The sequence below is a fragment of the Esox lucius genome, chromosome 22 (genome assembly GCF_011004845.1).
Source record: "Esox lucius isolate fEsoLuc1 chromosome 22, fEsoLuc1.pri, whole genome shotgun sequence".
In the NCBI taxonomy this organism is placed as follows: Eukaryota; Metazoa; Chordata; class Actinopteri; order Esociformes; family Esocidae; genus Esox; species Esox lucius.
The window spans coordinates 7,724,235-7,746,768 of NC_047590.1; the positions used below are offsets into that span (position 1 = coordinate 7,724,235).

Here is a 22,534-nt window from a genome sequence, read left to right on the forward strand (position 1 = left end):
TGAAGTGGATGAGAGCAAGGAAGTTGCTCATTATTATTCAAGACAAGACAAGACAATGACCTTTCCTCTGTCTGCAAGCTAAAACATGTTGTATTGTTAAATCACAAGTGGACCTTCATTATTCACAAGTCCTTGAATGGAGATAAAACCCTGGACTATATCCAGGATTTCAGGATTACACTTGCGAAGGCTTGACCCGTGTGATATAGGATAGTTATACAGGTATGTGCAGCTGCATGAGCTATAGGTTTTTAACTCATTCTTATTGGATGTCAGAACGTCATAGAGATGTCTCGTTCTCTCCTTCAGAAAACGGGCATGACTCGAGAGTAAGCGATACAGCCTTCTCGGTCACCTCGTCAGTCTCTTCGGTTGTCTTCTATTCAGCTCAGCCTTCCGAAATGGGGAACACAACGCCCCTTTGGATGGACTGGACCTCATCCCAGGGGACAACTTCACTACCAGGCGTAAGGAATCGGTTTGGATCTGCCTGCATTAAAACACACCACAGTATGGCTACTTAACCTTCCCCAGACTCACACCTCAGCTGTCAAGCTGGAGCTGATCTTCTGATTGACCTCAAATCCATCCTTTAATAGATTCTAGGTGCCTCTGCCAGAGGGGACCAGCAGGGTCTGACAGACACCAAATGATCTCCGTTCAGAAACTGGCTGGATAATTGCTGCGCAGTATGGGCACATCTTCCTGCATATTAGGTACATTCAACACAAATGTAACCAACTTGTCACTATGACATATTATTGTGACAGTGGACCATTAAAATAACATGCTGCAGTGTCGTATTACAATAACATGTTAAAGTGACAGTGGTGGGCTGCAATACCATGTTACAGTGACAGTGCCGTATTACAATAACATGTTACAGTGACAGTGGTGTATTACAATAACATGTTACAGTGACCGTGCCGTATGACAATACCATGTTACAGTGATAGTGGTGTGCTACAATACCATGTTACAGTGACAGTGCTGTATTACAATACCATGTTACAGTGACAGTGCCGTATGACAATACCATGTTACAGTGACAGTGCCGTATTACAATAACATGTTACAGTGACAGTGGTGGGCTACAATACTATGTTACAGTGACAGTGGTGGGCTACAATACCATGTTACACTGACAGTGGTGGGCTACAATACCATGTTACAGTGACAGTGCCGTATTACAATAACATGTTACAGTGACAGTGCCGTATTACAATAACATGTTACCGTGACAGTGGTGGGCTACAATACCATGTTACAGTGACAGTGCTGTATTACAATAACATGTTACAGTGACAGTACCATATTACAATACCATGTTACAGTGACAGTGGTGGGCTACAATACCATGTTACAGTGACAGTGCCATATTACAATAACATGTTACAGTGACAGTGCCGTATTACAATAACATGTTACAGTGACAGTGGTGGGCTACAATACCATGTTACAGTGACAGTGCCGTATTACAATACCATGTTACAGTGACAGTGCCGTATTACAATAACATGTTACAGTGACAGTGCCATATTACAATACCATGTTACAGTGGCGTGTTAAAATAACATGTTAAAGGGATAATGGTGTGTTACAATAACATGTTACAGTGACAGTGGTGTGTTACAATAGCCTGTTACAACAAAAGTTGCACATTACAATAACAGGTTACATAGACACACAACAATTTACGCCACTTAACCTCCACATCACTTGTGATAATATTACCAGACAGTACTGACAGACAGCAAACCCTCAGTCGGTATTGCGCCAATTGATTAGATGTGTGTGCTTTTGTGTGTGCACATGCTTGCTTGTGTGTTGATGTGTGTGAGAAAGGGTGTGTGATTAGAAACCAGCATCAGAACAAAGCCTTCATTTAAAAAATACAAACCCCTGTGATGCTGAAATACCCACGCAAGAAAGATGCTCTGTTCTACTTTGTGTGTGTGTGTGGGTGTGTGTATATTTGTGCGTGTGAGTATGTGTTCTTGCATGCACATAATGTAGCTACATGTTTTGGCTTGTTCATGTTTTGGCTGTATGTGTTTTGGCTTCAGTAGCTCTGGCAAGTAAAGTGTTGATTATAGAAGTCACACTGAGCACCTCTATAGCAATTAACACATACTCAAAAGTGTTAATTAGTCTGTTTTAGTTATGCTGTGCTCTCTCTCTCTCTCTCTCTCTCTCTTTTACTCTGTTTTCTGTCCTAACTAATGTGTTTATGGTAATGTGTTCATGGTGGTGATAGCTTGTTGTCGTCTTGAAAAGCCTGGCAAGGACATCCAAGGAAGGATGGCAAAAGATATTGTCCACAAAAGAACGAAAGTGTTCAGAATATATTTGTTTTGTTTTGTCTTCCTTTTACTTTTTGTTTTAAGGAACATTATGATATTATTTTGTTCTGAAGAATCCCTTACCGCAATATACTCTTATATCTACAGTATTCATTGCAATAGTTTATTTAAAACATTTTTTTATGATTATCCCTTGTGATAATGAGTTGGTGGTTATCTAAGAGTGACACATTCTCCTGTGCTTTGAATTATGAAGGAGATGTACAGCATTTACAGGCAAAAAAATAACAATATTTGTATATATGGCCCTTCATGGCATTCAGCTGTCTTTTCATTCCTCTTCATCATTGTGTGATAGCAATACAGAATGATGAATGACCCTGAGGTGCGTAATTGCGGGGATGAATGTTGATGAATAAAGTTATCACATTTAGCATATGTTGAGCACTTTGTAGTTCACAGAATGATTTCGATTGTAGAAAACCGAAGACAACACATTTTCTATGGGTGAAAAGGGTGACTTTTTCAATGAGTGCTACGGCAAATTGGCGGGCCATGTGAATTCTTTGTAGTGTGCGGGTCGCGCCTGAACTGCTTTCCTTACACGTTTCTATACTCTGTACTGATATTCAGGGTGAATTGGCATGAGCTTCAATAAGGGGATTTACACACCTGCCCCTCAATCAATAACAACGTTCTACTTAAATCTTCTGAAAAGAAAGTTGGCAAATTGTATCTTCAACAACACCTACTTTATTGAATAAAAATGTGCTGGCTACGACCAAGAAAGTTTTTTGGTCCAACCAAGCCATCATAAGATGAAGGCATTATCTGTTAGCCGAAAACAGCATCCGTTTGCTACTGTACATGACAAAAATCGATGTACGTGCATAACACTTCATAGCCTGTCGTGTTCACTTTTCACTTTGCCAGTCAACAGAATCTAAGTGGAACCGTATTGGGTAATCTTTCCTCTGAGCTCCAGAACCTGAACCGTGGCTGTGGAGCTGTACAGGCGGTAGGGGATCTTGGAATGTCTTGATTCCAGCTGACAGGTCTCCGCTTTGCCCACCAAACCAGGAGAGCTGTAAAGTCTATAATCACGCTTTAGTGTACAATGGTTGTATAATTACACAATATGTTGCAAACACTGTAGCAACCTATAATTTTACTTTGCTGTACTGTGCAAGAGTACTTGACTAACAAACAGTTGTTGAACAGTAAAAGACAATACCTAATAAATCAAAAAATGAGATAGAAGTGATCATGTCAATGGTGCATCTCCTGTGTACTTTATTACCCAGGCAGGCTAATATCATGGAGAAAAAAGACATGAATATTCACTAAATATTCAGTAAATGTCCTGGCGTTGTAATTTCCGTTCGTCGGACACACCAGAGAGGTGCATCTAACATGAGGTAGATAAATGAAAACACTGTGATATTTAGTTCCGCTTTGATGACTCCAGTGGAGATGGTGAAGTGGGTTGATTTGTGTTCCACATGCATTCCTACGTACATCCATCTACTCGCAATTCCTGTTGGGTTGGCACTTTTTCGGTCCTTGGGAATACCTGTGGGAAAGCGACGTCTCTTGCCTCCTTGCGCCACGTTGCTGCCATTTGTCTCCTAATGCATAATACAGTAGCCTAGTGTACATTAAACACGTAGCGAGAAGTGGTGAACTGAAAATCAATGCAATCTTCCCCGGCTGTCACTAGCGCCTCGTCGTCCCCCCGCTCTGACAGACGAGCAGCACTCTCATTTAAGGTCTTTACCTGGCCCTGATTAGATCCCCTGGCATCCTAAGGGGATGCTCTCTTGCATGATAATGTTGTCCATTTAGAATAAAGAACAGGGGCCCCCAGGTGAAGAGAAAGAGAGAGAGGCCGAGTTAGAGAGTGAACAATTTTTTTCTTCCTTTAAGAATCTTTCAAATCGTTTGGTCAGACTGCTGCCTGCTTCCCTGTTCTCCCTTGATCTGGTGTCACCGGGAGGAACGCGGCGGTACGTAGTAGGCATGATAATTACGGATGACCCCATTAACCACAGGCTAGTACTGTGAGAAAGGAGGCGAGCTCCAGGTGATTATGTCATTGCTGGGGGTTTTCAATGCTCGTGTGAACCCGTCCTGCAGCTCCTAAAGTTCTAATGGCAATGAAAAGGAGGGGAGAGGAACGTTTTTCGGGGGATTTGTTAATGCATGTCTTCCTCCACCTCAGACAAAGCAACACCAAGATTTCATCAATCATAATCTTTGGGCAGCATGGCTTTTTAAACCCACATGATGTCCGCTGTATTGGTGCCCACAGAGGGCAACTCCCGCAGTTGGAATCCTCAATTATCATAAAGGAAAGTAAACAGAAAGAGAGCGTTAATATACAGTAAGCAAATTACCTGTTTTGATCATGTATATCCTTTCCCGTTGCTGAGCTATGCACCTTATTACTTGTTACAAGTGACCATGCCATCGATCTATCGACACAGTCAGAACCCGCTTGCTCAGCAGCCTACGACTAGAATGCCAATTGTATTTTAAATGGACTATCCATTAACCAAATAACTGCGGTGACCACATAGATCCCGAAAATTGCATAATAAAATATCACAGAGTTCTAATATGTAATTACTTTTTTACTCTAATTTGCAACCATGTTGACATGTAGCATTTAACAACAGCAATGTAATTTAGAATTTAGAGTATAGAACTGTTATACTGCTATACTGTTGAGCGGAAAACCCCTAGGGCCTAGAAGATAATATAATCCTTGAAGTGCAATGAAGTAGAATGGAGAAACAGTAGCCAATGTGTTACTTGCATGATACAGCCTCTGATCCACAAAAGCCTATTTTCCAGGAATAGAATTGGCCCTTTAAAATGAGAGGAAGTTATTCTAATCTCACAAAAACACTAGTCGCTCTATGGAGATAGAGGGAGGAAAAGAGTGGGAGAGGGGGAGGGATGGAAAAAGAGAGAGAAGATGAAAAGAGAAGAATGACAGAACAATATTATCTACCTCCCAACCCGAGGCTGCATTGTGTAGTATAAGTTGATCCTGAGAGCACAGTGAGATTTTGATTTTCTTTAAAAGAAGTGTATTGCTCAAAACAGTAAAACATATTCACATCCAAGCCTCACACACAGAGACATTTGTTAGCCTGTATTAGAACTCACAAAACAAGACCTTCCTCGGATCAACTAGGTAGTATTTCAGGTTCCTTTCAGTGTTACTTGAGGTAATCCACAGCTGGAATTTGTACCACAGTAGCAGCTCAGGGTATATGTGGAGCTGTCCCTTTGTGAAGAATGTCTGCATTAGGCAAATGTTGAAGAGGTCAGGATTCTCCAGCACCAGAGAAGAATTTATCTCTGGAGGCTAAAGATAGTTCAGGTTTCAAATGCATGTGTTCATTAAAACAATCATTAAGAGCAGTAACATGGGCTGCTTTGAATCCCTGTAGCATTTCAATATTTAATCTGTGAGGCTAGCTGCTAACTTAAACACTGTCTGCCTTGAATTTGCTCAGTTCCCGGCCCCTTTTTCACTGCACATTTCAGCAAAAAATGAACCGTAATATTGACTTCTGCATGGAAATAATAGTACAAGAACAGTTGGCGTTGGTCTCAGATCATTCTGCATGTAGAATTATTGAATCATGTAGACCACCAGTTGCCCTTCAGTCTTAAAAGATGAAAATAAATGTATTAATAGGGATTCTACATGCTGAATATGTAATGTAGGCAATGTGAAACTGCACATGTGGATATAGTTTAATAATAATGAGAGTGATGATGTACTGGTTGAGTATATGTTGAAGACAAATCTTCATTTTTTCCCTTCTAGACTTTAAATATGTAGAATATACACTTAAAGGAGATTGTTTAAAAGGATGGTTCAGTGACACACTTCAATATTAGGAATGTGATGTAAAAAAGAAAACGTGTTCATGTAACACAAATTTCCCACCAACAAGCATCATACACACAGACTGTAAAAATGAGCCTGTTTTTTGAGTTCCCCAAAAAAGGCAGCGGAAAGATTACATTTTGTTTGGCCAGAGAGATTCCTGTCATCCTGCGATATTAAAATGACCTAGAGGGAAGGAATGACTGATTGAATTTGTTAGCCTGAGACAGAACCCTTTGCATTTTATGAGTAACCCAATTTTCTGTTGCATCTGCTAGGCCACTGAAAAGTTGCTGGCCGTGCTCTTGTCATCCTGAGGTGCACCATAAATCATAGCCGCCATTTTATCTCACCGTAGAATGTGATAAGGCAAATATAATCCCCGACGACCCCTTTGTCATGCTGGCCATGTTGTTAGTTGTATGCATTTTAAACGAGTAACTGATTTTGATCACTTTAATATTTATTTGAATTAAACATGAATATGTTTGACAAATGTGAAATGTCCTGTATCTACAAATAATAACCTTTACCGGGGCATAAATCAGAATACCATAGAACAGCCGCAACAACAAGAACGTACAGCATTTAAAGACTGTCTGTATATGTTCATGGACAGATGGTTTGTGCAATTCTGGCAACTTTCCCCAAATTCCCAGGTTTTCCGGAAATCTCATTTGCATGAATGGAATTCCCCAGACAACTGCAGAAATTAAAGATATGGAATTCTTCAGACAACTATAGAAATGAGATCACTGAATGTAATAATACAGTCTTATCTCCGCAACAGCGCACACACGTCTGCCATTGGCTAAGACGTAAAGTTGGATCAAATCATGACAGAACAGCTTAGCATACAAGATGGCATTGCATCTGTGCTGTGTACTCGCACACTTTAGGCGACATAATTACACCCCCCGAAATAAGCGTTTTTCATTCATATTTTCTCTCTTTCTCTCTCCGTCCGTACTCTGCCTCTGTCTATCTGTATTAAGCTCCCTCTCTCAGCATTTCCTATGCAATCTTTTCATTATTTAATCGTCTGGTATCAGTGAAATGTTGTGCTGCCATGGCGTGGAAGCACAACATAGAGAGGAGCGCCTTACATTGAAGGCAGACTCAGCGGAAAAAGACATTGCCACGGGCAGCAATGCCGATATTCAGATGAGCGACGGGCGATACTTTTTTCGATTTCACACCGTGTCTGCACGTGTGCACGCTTCCTCCGCGTGCTGTTACAGCCTGGCAACAGCGGGACTTCAACATGAGTGAGGTTTCGCACGGCGGTTTAACGGTCCTAGTTGCTGCGGAAATTGAGCCACTAAGCTGTTTGCATCTAGATTATTTTGCTGAGGCCACCTTGAAGGAGGCACTGCTCGCTATCCTGAAGGCCAGAGATTTGAGTCCGTACCTCGTCCCAAATGGAAACCTATTCCATATTAAAGGGCACAGCTTTAAAACACCCAAAAGGCTTTGGTCAAAAAATATGGCTCTATTTAAAGGGAATTGGGTGCCATTTGGAATTCATCGTCCGCTTCCTAGTAGTCAGTGTGATTATTTCCTCAATATCACTACTTCCTACCACGCGAATCAATACACCTGGAAACAAAAAGCTGCTCTGCTGCCATGATTGTATCCTTTCATTGCTCTGAATCACGGGAGAAAGGCTTGAGTCGAGGCTAAAATATATTGTTTATGAAGGGAAATAACTGGGCGTGAGATCTTTCATCAACTTCTATGGGTTACTCTGCTGTAAACGTAGGCCACGGTGTGTGCAGGCCGTCCAAGCAGAGAACATAAAGAACTTAAGGTCTGACATCACTTAGAACGACACCGCATCCGTTAGCGTTACGGTCTACATCAGTGTTGTCAACTGCTTTGCTGTGTATTCCGTCTCCCCTCAGAGGCCTGTCAGGCAGGAAGACAACAACGGAAACATCCCAAGGAGACAGCTAGAGCTATTACGGAGTGATTCGTTTACAATGCTCCAGACGTCAAAATTGTGATTGGGTACATTCGGGTTGCGTAGGGTGGCGTCTTTGGAAAGGGACATTAAACAGATGTCCTCACTCTATGTGGCCAGTAAAGAGCCCATAGCACTTAGACTAGGGGAGTTAACCCGGTTTCCTGGCTACATTTCTACTCCAGTCGTCATACCAACCAGGCAACAGAGGGAAAAACACACCATACACACGTGTGTACACACGAGGTTTGCACTGGCGTAAGCACACATCCACACACAAACACGCATGCATGCACATGCATATACACACGCTTATTGTGTGGGAGTGAGTGTTTATGGGGGGGTTTTTATGACAGAAGAAGCACTGATAGAATACAGGAATATTCTATTTGCATAGGCAAAAATAAATGCTGCAAAATCCTCTCACTCTCCGTCTAAGTCCCCATCCTTCTCTTCCTCATTCCCTCTCTGTCACTCCTCTGTCTGTCTCTCGCTCCCTCCAATTTGCCGTCTCCCTCCACAACTGATTTGGCATCTATTGACAAGTACTGAGAAGGTGAAAAGAGGACAATATTTTCTCAAAATAAAAAGCATGAAAAAAAAGCGCATTTTCTCTAGGCCATTATCATTACCTTGGCAGCCAGTCTGCCCTGCACCCTACACTGACGAGCGTTCCCCTCCACTTAACTGTTCAGCATATATATTGCCTCAGAATATTTTATATTCATCTATTAGGGTCTTGCCACCTAGGGAGGGAATGCAATCAACTGACTTCGATGCAAGAGGTATTTACCTGCATCTTAATTCTTGGTTTAAAGAAGGAGAGGAAAAACACCCAGCGGTGATGTAAAGAGTGGGTGTACAGGGGGGCGGTGACCGTGTACTAGCCAGGAACGGACTGAGCACACTGGGCTCACCTTCATGTACCTCCCCCCAACGGCAGAAAGTCTGAATCCCGCCCCCTCCGGCCCTCCCTCCTCCCTGCCCACTCCTGTTTGGTCCGTTACCTTGTCACAGTTGCGATCGATACCACTCAGTAATAGCGGCTCGGAGAGTCAAGACACGTGAATGACAGACGGCGGGGGGGGGGGGGGGGGGGGGGGGATGGAGCTGAACGTGTCCCGGGCTGAGTGAGCCGCCTGACTCAGAGCTGAGCGATGGAACTCCGTAGCCGGCTTAATTAACTTCCAGTCGAGTCTGGAGTATTCATGCTCAGTCAACCCCACCCCATTACCCTAGCATAAACAACACGCCAATTAAAAAGAAGAGTGGGTTGCGCTTCCCAAATAGCACCTTATTCGCTCTATAGCGCCATAGGGTTCTTCTCAGAAACAGTGTACTACAAAGGGAATGGGGTTCATTTTGGGACTGACTTTGGAGTCCCGGTCTACTAAAGAAACATCCCATGCAGTGTTGGGTTTTCGCTAGTATTCTGAAGATACATATTTTAAGATGCAGTTGGAAACACAACCATGCCAAACAGGGGGCGTAGATAATGAGGATAAAATTATCCTGGCACTTTTGCAAAGTTTTCTTTTCTGCCTTGTAATGACAACAATTCCTTCACCTTCATTCCCCTGCGTCTGGGGCTTTAAAGGTCTACGAATGACAAAAGGATTGCAAAGAGACATCCACCTCGCCCCAGTAACTGCAAATAACTATTAAAGATTTACATTTTCCATCTGTCAGTTTAGTTTTAAGTGAAAAGCGAATTTGCTTGGTTTGTTTGAAGAGATCAATACATTGACCCATGTGGAGAGGGGGAGGGACGGCGTTGGTAAAGCAATTTTACGCTGTACAGGATGCAAACCCTTGAATGCAAATACCACTGAGACCCTGCAAACACACTACGCTTACACACTTGGCTATTCTGCTCATAAGTGTGTCCATTTTCTTTTCCCTACCGAGCCGAAGTGCAATTCATCAAGCCTTTGCAAGTCAGTGGATTTGGCTAAGATAAACTCATTTAACATTTTAAAAGTTTCAGGTGTTAAATTGCCAGTGTTGATAAACACTAAATCGATAACATCATGCAGTTCATTGTGATAAGAGGGGATCCGCACAAAGCGTGGGAGTAGATGATGCAAGATATATCCATTTATATGGAAATGCATTCTTCTCTTGTGTTTGAAAGCAAAGTATCACACAATACCCCGTGTGCCAAACTCTGCATATCAGATCCATAACATTTGTCACGGAACACAGAGACTGCCGTGACACTTTTCTTTAGAAAATACTGTGATATTTTATTAAAAATGCTGCAGAAAATTTTTATACAGGTGTCCAGCCAGAAATATCATCTATCAACTTAAGGCAAAACCGTAAACAATATTAGACAAACTAAATAATTTCAAATCCTACATCAAAACCCTTGGTATCTTGACAGTTGAGGAACCATTGACAAGGATATATCTTTAGTTGAATTTACAAATGTAGCATTGTTATAAACCTTTTTTCATTTACTTGCGTTTTTTCTGTAATAGGATGCAGAACTGAAATAATTTGGGTTATTGTATACTTTTTATTGTACTTACTTATAATTTTTATTATTAATAATATCCATATCATTTATCTTTATTAGTATTTACACTCATTCACTTGTGTTGTAGTAACCCAAAATATCACAAGCCTGGCACAATACGTTACATATTGCTAGCATATGACAATTTGAAATATCTAACATATACTGCTTTACAAACATATCCAACTAATATTGATACCAAAATCCACTGCCTTTTTTTTCTAAATAATACATTGCTGGTCACATTTGAAGCTCAGGCAGTAGTGAGATTGCTGCTAAACATACAAAAAGCCTACAAATAAAACAATTAAAAACAGAAAAGGATGAAATCAGGTGAAAAAATGGGGCCCGAGCCATCAAACCCCATTTTGAGACAGGATTAGAATGCTGTCTGAAAATGTGGATTACCAAGCAGTTTTCAGCCCTGCAATGTGTCAGCAAACGAAACAAAGGAATACACAGGACTTGATAATGGTTGTCAAGACGATGCTCAGTATGGACCCAAAATGGAGTGTTTGCACTTTTTTATTTGCTGCTTTGAAAAACAATGAAACAGATTTTAAATGAAAAAAGGAGAATGACTGATTCTTTTTATTTACACGCAACCTCAACAGAAAGCACAAGCTTGTAAAAGCCATAGTTCAACTGAAAACAACAATATAAGCTCTTTAAAGTTATCTTTTTTGTTTATTTTTTACTCACAACTATATACTGTTTTTATAATTTTTTTAACAAAGTATTCATAAATACATTTCAGGCTGGGGGGGAGTTTTAAATTCAGTGCCCATAACTAGCCTGTAAAATGTGTGGATCTTCAATCTTAACCAATGCAGTGGAGTGGTATTTCACTGTACAACTGTGAGTTGTCTTATGGTTCACTTTTTATGGCACAAACATCTTCTGAGGAACCCTCATCGTCATTGTTACCCTTTGTGTTTTGTATTGCCTATTCAAGCATACTAAAGCCAACGACTCCACTCCTCTCCGGGTCCCTCTCTTTTGGTAAAGCTCTCTCCGATCCATTCGAGAAGCTTCGCCCCGAATGCAGTATTACTATAGTAACATTCACTTTTTTAACACAGTCATTAGAAGTTCATATTTGACTTGGATATACTCTTCAAGAAGGCATCGTAGCAAAATAACGTCTCATCCGCCGAGACGAGTCTGTCACACCTTATATTCTTTGTGTTTGTCACGCACACTGTGGACCGGGCCACAGGGACTCCCGGCTAGGTCTTGGCCCCGTAGAGCTATACCCTGGTTGTGGAGTGCCCATGGGGCAGGTTGGTACTGTTCTGACTGCCGCCAAACGTGTTGAAGTTGTGCAGAGGCTGCAGGGCTGCCAGAGAGGTGGGGATCACGGTAATGGTGCTCGGGGTCATCAGGGGGATGTCGTCCGGCGACCGGCGCAGCGTCAGTGTGTAGTCGGGCGGGCAGGTGAGGCGCAGCGTGTCGTGGGCCTGGAGGGACTCGCACTCATGGTGGTGATCATGCTCCAGCTGCTGCTTCATCTGCAGGGACATGAGCTCCTCGCTCTGCAGGTGGGCAATGTCGTTGGCGTTCGCCGCCGCGTTCGCCGGCCCGGCGGAGTTACGCTGCGGGCTCGGCCCGCGCCGGTTCGACTCGTGCCGCCGCTTGTCCTTCTTGTAGTAGAGCGCCGCGAACGCAAGGATGTTCAGGAAGAGCAGCGAGGCCCCCACGGCGATGGTGACACTCAGCTCCGTGGAGTAGTCCCGCTTGGTCTCGATGACCACGGCCGATTCGTCCGCGAGGTCGCCGCCTTTCCGTTGGTCGGTGGTCTGCTTGGTGTTGGCGGGCGGAACGCCGGGGTGGCGAGTGGTGGACGGACGGTTCCCCGGGAAACGCTTGGTGTAAGGGAACGGGGTGGTGTCCTGCGGCGGTATCTTGGTCGTCGTGGAAACGTATTGGAACAACTCGTTTATGTTGTGGAGGTGTGGCACCAACTCCAGCCAGAAGGCCACCTTGGTGGCGCGGTAGTGGTCCCTGACCCTGGGCTTCAGGCCGATGTGCAAGTAGAGCTGATCCTTGGGGTTGTACTTTGACCAGGCGACCTCTTCAAAGCGATTGGGTTTGGTATGGATGAACTTGGTGTCCTGAGGAACGGGCTGGTTTGGATCTCTGAAATAGAGGAGATAGAAAAAACACATCAATTGTATAATTAAGAAATTATCATATAATCGTAGCTTTTCAGGAATGTATTTTGCAAAATGAGAAAATGGTGTAGCAAGATTAAAATATACTAAAAATAAATGTTATGTTTAATTGCTCCCAAGTTTCCCTGTTATGGAGTTTCCCCCCCATAGAAGCTCACTCATGGGAATCTACATTAAAGCTAAAAGATGAAATCACAATTGGACAATAAAACTGTAGATTAGATTCACTTTGGAGCTGAGTCATTTTAATTTAGTTTCTTGACTCACATAATTGATTAATACAAAGCATAGCATGCGTCACTATTAAGGTTCATAACAAACAAATCTGGACTGATTCACAGAGAGAATGTGCAATACGACATTTCCCAGTGTACACTGTGTTAGTGTTTCACTGTAATGCAGGCTTTTTCCTTCTCATTCTGGAAGTAAACATAACAGTGGACAGACACAGCGGTGGAATCAAGCTGCTCCCCTGTGACACTGGGACTGTGTTTTCATTAACTTTCGAAGGTAGAGGGAGACGATGAGTACAGTCGAGACAACAACCTTGGAGTCTGACACTGTCGACAGTGGTAGAAAGACAGAGGAATAGAAAAGAGAGATGGGGCATCTCTGGCTGAATGCTGAACAGAAAGGGAGGCCTCGTCCTCAGTCATCAGCTCAGGACACAACAGAACATTCAAGACAAGCTCAGCTGCAAACCTGGTTGAAATGCTGTTTGAAATCATTTCAAACGCTTTGGCTAGGCTTGATGGAACCTGCCTGATGCAACGCAACACGTCGGCTGGTTTAAAAAAAAAGAAAAAAAAAGAAAAGGAAAACCCCGCCCTTCTGGCACTCCAGGCAGACTAGATCGAACGCTGAAACATATTTCAAAGATTACAAATATTATTTGTACCCAAGTCTGCACTCTGCTTCCATAACAATCTCTGTCTGCAGTGTAGTGAGTCTCAGAGGCAGTGGGAATCATAACAGCCCTGTCTGTCCGTCAGGGGGCCTGCCAGATAACAGCCATCTCAGGGGAGATAGGTTACCGGTTAATCCAGCATCAAGGTATCGCCTGCTGATGGCGCGCAGTTTAATACTGTCATTATGAATTCCAGCTGGATCCAAGTATGTCAGTTCACTTGGAAATGAAAGGAGAGACACATGACATTTTCACAAAATGTCTATACCTTGCAATTTATTTTCTTTTAATTATATATAAATACATATTATTATATTATTCGCATTTGCAATGTTTTCCCTTGACAACATGTCGCCTCTTGGTAATGTATGCTATTGAAATGGTTTCATCTGCCATATGTGCATATGTTCTGGCTAACATGTGGAACCCGTCCTAAAATGGCCTAAAGCCGGTGAACCTGATTGAAGCGTGTGGGGGCACCTGGTGTAACGATGAGCCCTTTCCCCCGTAACACAGGCTAACCCGCAGGCGTCCCGGGCTCGCCGGACTGATAGACACTTAGCAAACTCTTCACATATCTCCGAACAGGAGGATAACACCGTGGTAGGAAGCGTCTGCCCATAAAACATATGCTCTCCACCAGGCTCTCAATCTGTTTTGCATGATAACAGGTTGAGATGGAGGAGCACTGCACCTACTAAAAGCCTTGTCATCACAGGTTCATGGAAATAGAAAAGCCACCGATGTAAATAAAATGCACATCAGTCTATACATTTTCTTTTTTTACTAGGTTTTGGGTAGTGGTGGGGGGGGGGGGGGGGGTGTCTTGAACATTCTTAAACGTATCTGCTCAGATTGTCACGAAAGCATTCAACAGAGTCTTACTCCGACACAAATCCTCTCTTTGCAGACGACCGTGGAAACATCTCCCTTTTTCAGCCTCCCGTGTGTTCTAGCTGTCCTCATTGTTGGATTAGATGGCGGCCTACATGTTCCATCTGTACAAAGGAACCCTGCGCACTGGCGGATACCTGCACACGCTGAGCCTTTCACCAGCACGCGCTCACGCGCTCACGCACACACAAGCACACCTGAGTGAACACACACACGTACGATGGCACGCACAGACACACACACACACACACACACACCGGTGCAGTTCGGACATTCTTACATGTCTCTTTCAAAATGTGACTGTATTTTTTCGGGTTTTACGTTTGTTTTGTATTTTATGTTTTGTGTTTTATGTGGACCACAAAGAATTCTTGAGAAGCTAAACGGGATCGGGATAAAATAAAAAAACACACACAGGCCTTAGTTCTTTATCACTATGAATGACAATAACGATCTCCTGTGCATTGTACCTTTCTTTTTTGTAATTTACCCCCACTTCAAAGCAACAACATAAGCAGTTAACGATGTGCTTCTCATCCCTACGAATCCCCTCTCAGTTGTCGGGTCCTTATTTTCTGGAAAATCCTCAATGTAGAAAAGGATGGTGAGGATCACAATGGGAGCGTTTGCCGGCAGCTGGAGAGACTCTTGTGGAAAAACAGGCACTCTGAAAGCGTTGAATTTGCTTTGGGTTCCTGCTTAGTGTGAAGCATCACTACGGGAAAGCAAAGAGCACTTGGAGCAAAAGAGCATGTCAATAACTTTGCCAATCTATCCCCTGCTGAAATGGCATCAGTTGGGCGCTTGCCAGACCGGAGAGCTGGAAAAGTGAACGCACCAGCCTATGAAGCTGATCAAGACTTTATTTATTCACCTTAAAATAAATTTTCAGTGTGACTGGGTTGCAAACATTCTGCTACCTGGCTAATCCTAGTGTGCAGGAATCAAAGACATTATCTAAATATCAAGTGATATTTTGGAGACTGCAAAGACTTAATGAAAGACAAAGGTGGTGCACAACTTTTAAGAGCGTTAATATTTTTTAGGCTGGTAAAGTTAACTCCCATAACTGACAAAACATATTCATGATCCATGGTGAATATTTTGATTATACCTACTATATACTGTATATATTTTCCGAGTTATATTTTTTAACATGTTTTATTTTTACGAGAGCCGTGATCCAGAGCCGAACCCACACTGCAGTGGTGAATGCTCCCCAGAGGCAGTAGCTTAGACTGGACCCCCCCCTACCCCCCCCCCCCCCAATTTTCTAAACTTAAAAAGGACAAACACATTGCGTGCAGTGGAAACAGGACAAGAAAAACCCTACCCCGTCTTGGCGAAGTTGGTCCAGTACGTCATCACCACAGCACTTAGCATCACGTCGTTCTTGGAGAAGTTGCAGTTGAACAGGTCCGTGGGTCCAATCATGGGGATCCCGAACACGTAAGGCACCTCGTCCCCATGCGCTGAGTCAGCCCAGCTGGGCTTCATGTCACTCTGGCAGTGGTGGTAGAAGGCGTAGAAATACGTTGGTGACCCATACTGCGCGTGGAGATCTGCCGTAGCGACGGCCGGCGCCACCCACTGGTGGTCGGTGAAGAGTGCGACCAGCGTCTTTCGCCGCGTCTCCGGGTTCTCCTTGTCGGCCCAGTCAGTGTACATGAACTTGATAGTCTCCCTCAGCGTGTCCTTGCCCTCGGGGTAGCCATAGAGGTGATCGACGAAGTCCGAGACAGCGAAGTCGAAGTCATTGGCGGAGACACCGTCCTCGCTGTCCACCATGCCATCGACAAATTTAAAACCCTCGCCTTGGTTGACCCCCAGCATGATATCGTAGTTGAGGAACTCACCCTGCTCCATGAGGATTTGGGGGTCATCCGGGATCACGTCGCCGTCGATGACGGGGCCAAAAGCGATGTGGTACTTTGCAGGTAAGATGTTCTGTTCAATGAGCTCCTTGTAGTTCTTGCTCTGGAGGCACTCCACCAGGTCAATAGTGTCCAGCATGTTGCAGCCCACCTTCTCGGCCAGCATCCGTGTGTACTTGGCTGGCTGGTAGTTGACCGCCCAGCTGGACAGAGCTGTACCACTCTGGATGATGGCTTTCTGGAAGAGATCTGAGATGGAGGAAAAATAATATTAGACTCTCAGACTCACACCTCTCAGGAGACAAACGCACACATCTCAAAACCCACAAACCCACATCTCAAGCGCACAAACACACATCTCAGACACACAAACACACATCTCAGACACACAAACACACATCTCAGACACACAAACACACATCTCAGACACACAAACATGCATCTCAAAACCCACAAAGCCACATCTCAAGCACACAAACACACATCTCAGACACACAAACACCCATCTCAAGCACACAAGCACACATCTCAAAACCCACATCTCAAGCGCACAAACACACATCTCAGACACACAAACACACATCTCAGACACACAAACATGCATCACAAAACCCACAAAGCCACATCTCAGACACACAAACACACATCTCAGACACACAAACACACATCTCAGACACACAAACACACATCTCAAGCACACAAACACACATCTCAAGCACACAAACACACATCTCAAACACACATCTCAGACATACAGACACACAGACACACCACTCAGACACACACATCTTAGACAAACAAACACAAATCTCAGACAAGCACATCTCAGACATACATACACACACCTTGGACATTGTTTTTGAAGTTTTCCACAAATTGTTAACTCAATAAAACAAAAAAAAGTATGGAAACAAAGTATCAACCACAAAGTCATTTTCTTGTATTATTCTAAGTAATTCTGATTTAACGTCTTAGGTAAGTGCTACTGTGTAAACAAATAATGCATGATTCAGGGTAGGGAATTGCACGTGCCAAAGCTGGTCATAATAAATGAATGGGACAGAAAATGAAAGACAGATTTGTTTATTCTACAATGAGGCTTTGGGCCATCTATTCCTTTTGAATAATGTTGGAGACTCATGCAGCTCCACAATCTGCCTGCCACTGTCACTCTGCAAATAGGACAAAATGCGCAAGGAACACGTCTTGCAGGTTTTTTTCCTCTCCTCTTCTGTCGTTGTATTTTCTAAGTTCTATTTATATCATTTTGGTGGTGACTCATTGAGGACGACTTGAAAAGTATCTTTCAGAGCCGCAGTAGACAATCTCCAGCAAAGCCTAGTTAGCAACAGAAGTTTATTTTGCTTCGTTTATTTATTCATTTATTTTTAAATTTCCTCTGTTATTTTGATGACAAATATCAGTTAACGCCTGACTCAGAAGTAAATTTAAATATTTAGCGTATGTCCCATTCTGTATGTTTTACCTCGGCCTGCTCGATGAGGCGTGCCTGTGGAGCTGAGACATAGATTCAGATAATGTCCGACTAAGGGGCTAGTGATGAGTGGACACGGCTACATTACCGAATGGAACAAACCAATGTAGGCAGCTAACAAAACGTGCGGCAGCAACCGAGTGAATGAGGCAACAAGCAGACACAATTCTCTTCCTCTTATAATCTCCCAGGACATATATTACCTGACTTTTTAAAGACAAGCTGAAGGACCATGAACGGCAAATGTTTTACTTGGACTTCTGAGGGAACGAGGATGAAAGAGAAATCCTATGTTTCACATTGGACATCATTCAGAAGTAGATGTTATTCCCCGAGGCGGCGCTCATTTCTGTCAATCAGTAGCAGCAACGGACATGGACAGAAATTAAAGTCCACCGACGGTTGCCAAGACATGTCCATTTCCTGCCGTAAGTGATATTGATTTGTATTGATGGAAATAACGTCTGAAGTTGCGAGATGCGGCGTTTAAGGTCTATCTGGGGATTTGTCCTAAGGAGACTGATTAGGTGATGTTGTTTTCACAGTCATTTAATCAAATGGCTCCTGACGAGGTTTGGCTGCGCACAGAGAGAAAGTAAGAGATAAAGAGAAAGTGAGAAAGCAAACAGTTTAGTCTATGTGCCAATAACGTCCTATTCCCTTTGAAGTGCGCTACTTTTAACCCAAATAAAAAGCTGTGCAATATATATGGGAATCAATCTATAAAATGTATTTTTTATATCAAGAGTCACAAAGCGCTTACACAGATACACAGCCCAAAACCCAGACGACCAACCAATAATATCTTGAAGCACAGTAGCTAGAAATGTAAAGAGGATCCAGACTCAGTCACGTCTTGTTGTTTTGGGTGAAGACTAAAAAAGTTCATTGAGATTATTACACAATCAATATGATGACGTTTGGGTCACAAACTCTTGTCACACTGGAATGATGCCGGCTTTGGGTGCAAGATCTGTACACAACGCGAAAACAACAACAAATGTTTTGCGCTAATAATCTGTATCATAGAATGTATGCATTATGTTAATAAAAATGTAATATTAAAGTTTCAGTTTCCCACCACTCAGTTGTCAGGAAGTCTTGGCATCCAGCCTGGTGCACCGTGATTGGATCGCCGTTATCGGGGGGAGGGTTCACCAATTACTGAGGCAAGACATTATCCACCATGTTTTGTGTTTTTGTCAGGCGTTGTCAGCGCATTGACACTTTGACACGGCACACTTCAGTGATACTTCACATTGATTAGGCTCAGACAGGGCGGCTAACTGGGAATTTCCAATGGATGATTGTCGGATGGGAAACAACACATTCTCAGCTAATCAGGAGTACTCTGAACTACGTAGGGAATGGGTTGTCATTTAGACCACGACCGTATCATCCCGGTGAGACATGACATATGAAATTAAACACTTAACGGAACAATACAAATAAAAAGTCCCCTTTACTTCACTTCATGGGAGCTGAACTTCATCAACAAACAAATTCAATTTGAATATGTGTTGATTGCAGCGCACACACGCCACTGTCGGGAATGGTTCATAATACAAAAGGCATTGACCCCTGACAATATAATATCATTCCAAGGGGACAAGGCAATATTTTGGGATGGTTGAGCTGAAAGGAAATCTCTGACACTAACCTTCCGAGTAGTGGGAGAGCGTGAGCAGGCTGACACAGGATGCCCCTGCACCAGAGCCAAATATTGTCACTCTCTTTGGATCTCCTTTGAAGGCCTGGATGTTCTCTTTGATCCACCTCAGGGCTTGGATCTGGTCCAGGAGTCCATAGTTGCCCTTGGCTGCCTGGTCCCCTGTGCTTAGGAAGCCTGTTTGAACAACAGGAGACAGAGCAGACCCATTGATCACCTGCCTCTTGATCTCTGTCTAAAAACAGCTTGTCATTGAAACAGAGAGGGAGATGGAGGGGAATTCTCATTGGATAAAAGTATGTACATGGCTGACAGTGCTTTTTTAGAAGTGTCATAAATCTGCCCATATATAAACCGCAAAAGATAATGTAGCATTTCCGCTAACCTGTGTCCTCTTCTGTTTATTTTTATTTCTTATTATTTATTTTTTTTATCTTATTTTCTTTGAAAGCATTGGACCCAAGAAACTACGGAATGGTTACAGTCACACACAGAGACACACATACAGAAACACGGGCAAAGAACATTACTCACATCCCTGGGGGTGTCTCAAGCACACAGTAATTGCCTGTCCTATAGTTATTTCATTTTATTTACCTTTGTTTATACAGAGAAAATGAGAACTAGGTCTCTTTTTACGTCTCTGTGTTACAACATAGAAAACAAATTGAAGTACAAAAAATATACATGTTAGCAAAAAAACTATCCAGATTAACAAATAAAAAGTTTATTTAAAACATAACAAATTAAAGTTGTATTAAATGTTGATTTATGCAACATTTAAAATAAGTTATAGGTGCCAAAACATCAAGCTTAAAGTTTCTTGAAAGCAATTCCATGAGTGTGGGGGCATAGTAGGATTCGAAAGCAGGTTTTTACGACTCAAAATGAACTTGTGGTATCTCTAGTGAGTTCGCTGACCATCGTTTTTCCAACAGATTTTTCAGGTAAAACATTTAAAGGAATTTTCTGAAAGACCCTTATACAAATATCCACCAGTGTCTGTCCCTTCTAGAGGTCAATGAGTCCCCAGCCAAATGGAAGTATAGAAAAGACAAGGATGTGGGAAAAAATTGTGCACCAGGGATGATAAAACGATAGACTGCATCCAGAGGTTTTACAGTACAATCCATATGGTCCATAAAGCCCTTTTATGAAAGCATATTGATCAAGGACTACCTCATAATCAGAAACCAACTCCAGAGGGATAAAATGCAGTAACAGCATACAAGGGTTTTCCTTCAACTACACTGTGCATGGTTGAACTAAGCAAGTCTTGGGCCCTCTTGGAGTTTTCAAGTTGATTTCCTGGCATTGTACACAAGAGAGCTTTTTGCATTAGAAAAATAAACAAATGGGAAAAATAAGCGGGTGCAGAACCGATGCAAATAATGACAGTATTCACCATGGATTTGATTGACATAAATGACTGGTCTGCACAAAAAGAAATGTGGGAGGATCACCAGGGGGGCGGGCTTTGCACCCCAGTAGGAGCCCCGCCCAGCATCTGGAACAGGTACCAGCGCGGAAGAGCAAAGGAGGGAACAGGCCACCTCTCGTTTGGGGACGCTCTGAGACACGCATCACTGTCGCAAGGGAGCTCTGGTTACCGCGTGGTTAAGACGGCGCCACACCCGTGACTTCTGTTACAGTTTTGTTCACTTTCTTCCCGACAAGTGTTTTATGTTATCCTATCGAGAACATCCCTGGTTGTGTGTGCGCGCTTAAGAAGGAAATCTCAATAGAGAACTCCGCTCACATCATAAATGAACTCAATCAGATATATATATGGCCTGTAAAGTGACGCAGGGACAGGAAGCCTACACCTACACCAGCAGACCCCCGGTTGGATCCAAGCTGCCTTTCTATTCAAAAGTGGGGAACCCAGCAAGTCAGCAATGGCACTCAGCCAGTCAACAACACCTGCACGCGTTTAGATGGGTTATACTTACCATGTAGTCAAAAAGCAACACTTCCATTATGCCTCAAGTTACACTCAGTGTGGTAGTGACCTGGAGATCACCTGTTGTGTTTACCTCAAGAGGATAATGCAGGACGTTTAGGATTGTACTCCTTCAGTCCTTCAATCTGGGCTGCCTGTAGTGCTTCTAAATAAATGACCATTAAACTGAGCAGAACGGAAGGGTAAACAGACAGAAAGATACAAAAGCTCCTCAAGTCTATTTCTTAGTCTGAATTTGATCTCCACCTGGTTTGTCTCTGACTCCACAAAGTATAATGTGTAGCGAGACAGACAGAGGCAAGCTTCTTGTCCGCATTCAACCATTTGGCTTCAGCACTCAATGGCCAGGTATCAGACAGAGTCAGAGTCAAGCTAGGCTATGTGTTTGTCAGAATCAGAAATGGGTTGACCAATTAGCTGATTTATCCCAAAATAATTGTTGGTGGGCCTTTCAAGTCTTAGAAAGACTGCCACCTGGGAGACGACGGTTCTTATATTCGCCAGTTTGCGGATCTCAATGCCCAGTCCCTGGCTAGAACCAGTGTCCATAAGGGCTCCCTATTCCCTATAAGGTTTTCTATTCGGGAGAAGGCCTCAGCTCCAAGCCTCCATCAATGAGGAGAGAATCCAGATAGAGTCCACAGGCTACACAACCGTTCGGGTGACAGGAAGAGGTGGATGTGAGAGTAGAGGACAAGTGTCCTGTGGCTCTGTGATCGGTAGAGGATCCAGTTGGTTGTGGCTGTGAGGTGGAGAGGGAGGAGAGGATGGAGGGATGGAGGAGAGGATGGAGGGATGGAGGAGAGGATGGAGGAGAGGTGGAGGGATGGAGGAGAGGATGGAGGGATGGAGGAGAGGATGGAG

General features: G+C 43.2%; 1 protein-coding gene across 3 annotated transcripts in view; it reads right to left on the reverse strand.

Annotated features, from left to right (window-relative positions):
• Nucleotides 1–10,417: 10,417 nt before the first annotated feature.
• The window catches only part of nlgn4xa (neuroligin 4 X-linked a), a 63,350-nt gene continuing 51,233 nt past the window's right edge, over nt 10,418–22,534 (reverse strand). For all 3 annotated transcript variants that reach the window (XM_010890983.3, XM_020042062.2, XM_010890986.3), the window contains 3 exons: nt 19,699–19,884; nt 16,003–16,792; nt 10,418–12,833 (listed from right to left, as the gene is read on the reverse strand). In XM_010890983.3, the coding sequence (XP_010889285.1) occupies nt 11,945–12,833; nt 16,003–16,792; nt 19,699–19,884 (1,865 nt within the window). In that variant the 3' untranslated portion in view covers nt 10,418–11,944. The remainder of the gene's footprint in view (nt 12,834–16,002; nt 16,793–19,698; nt 19,885–22,534) is intronic.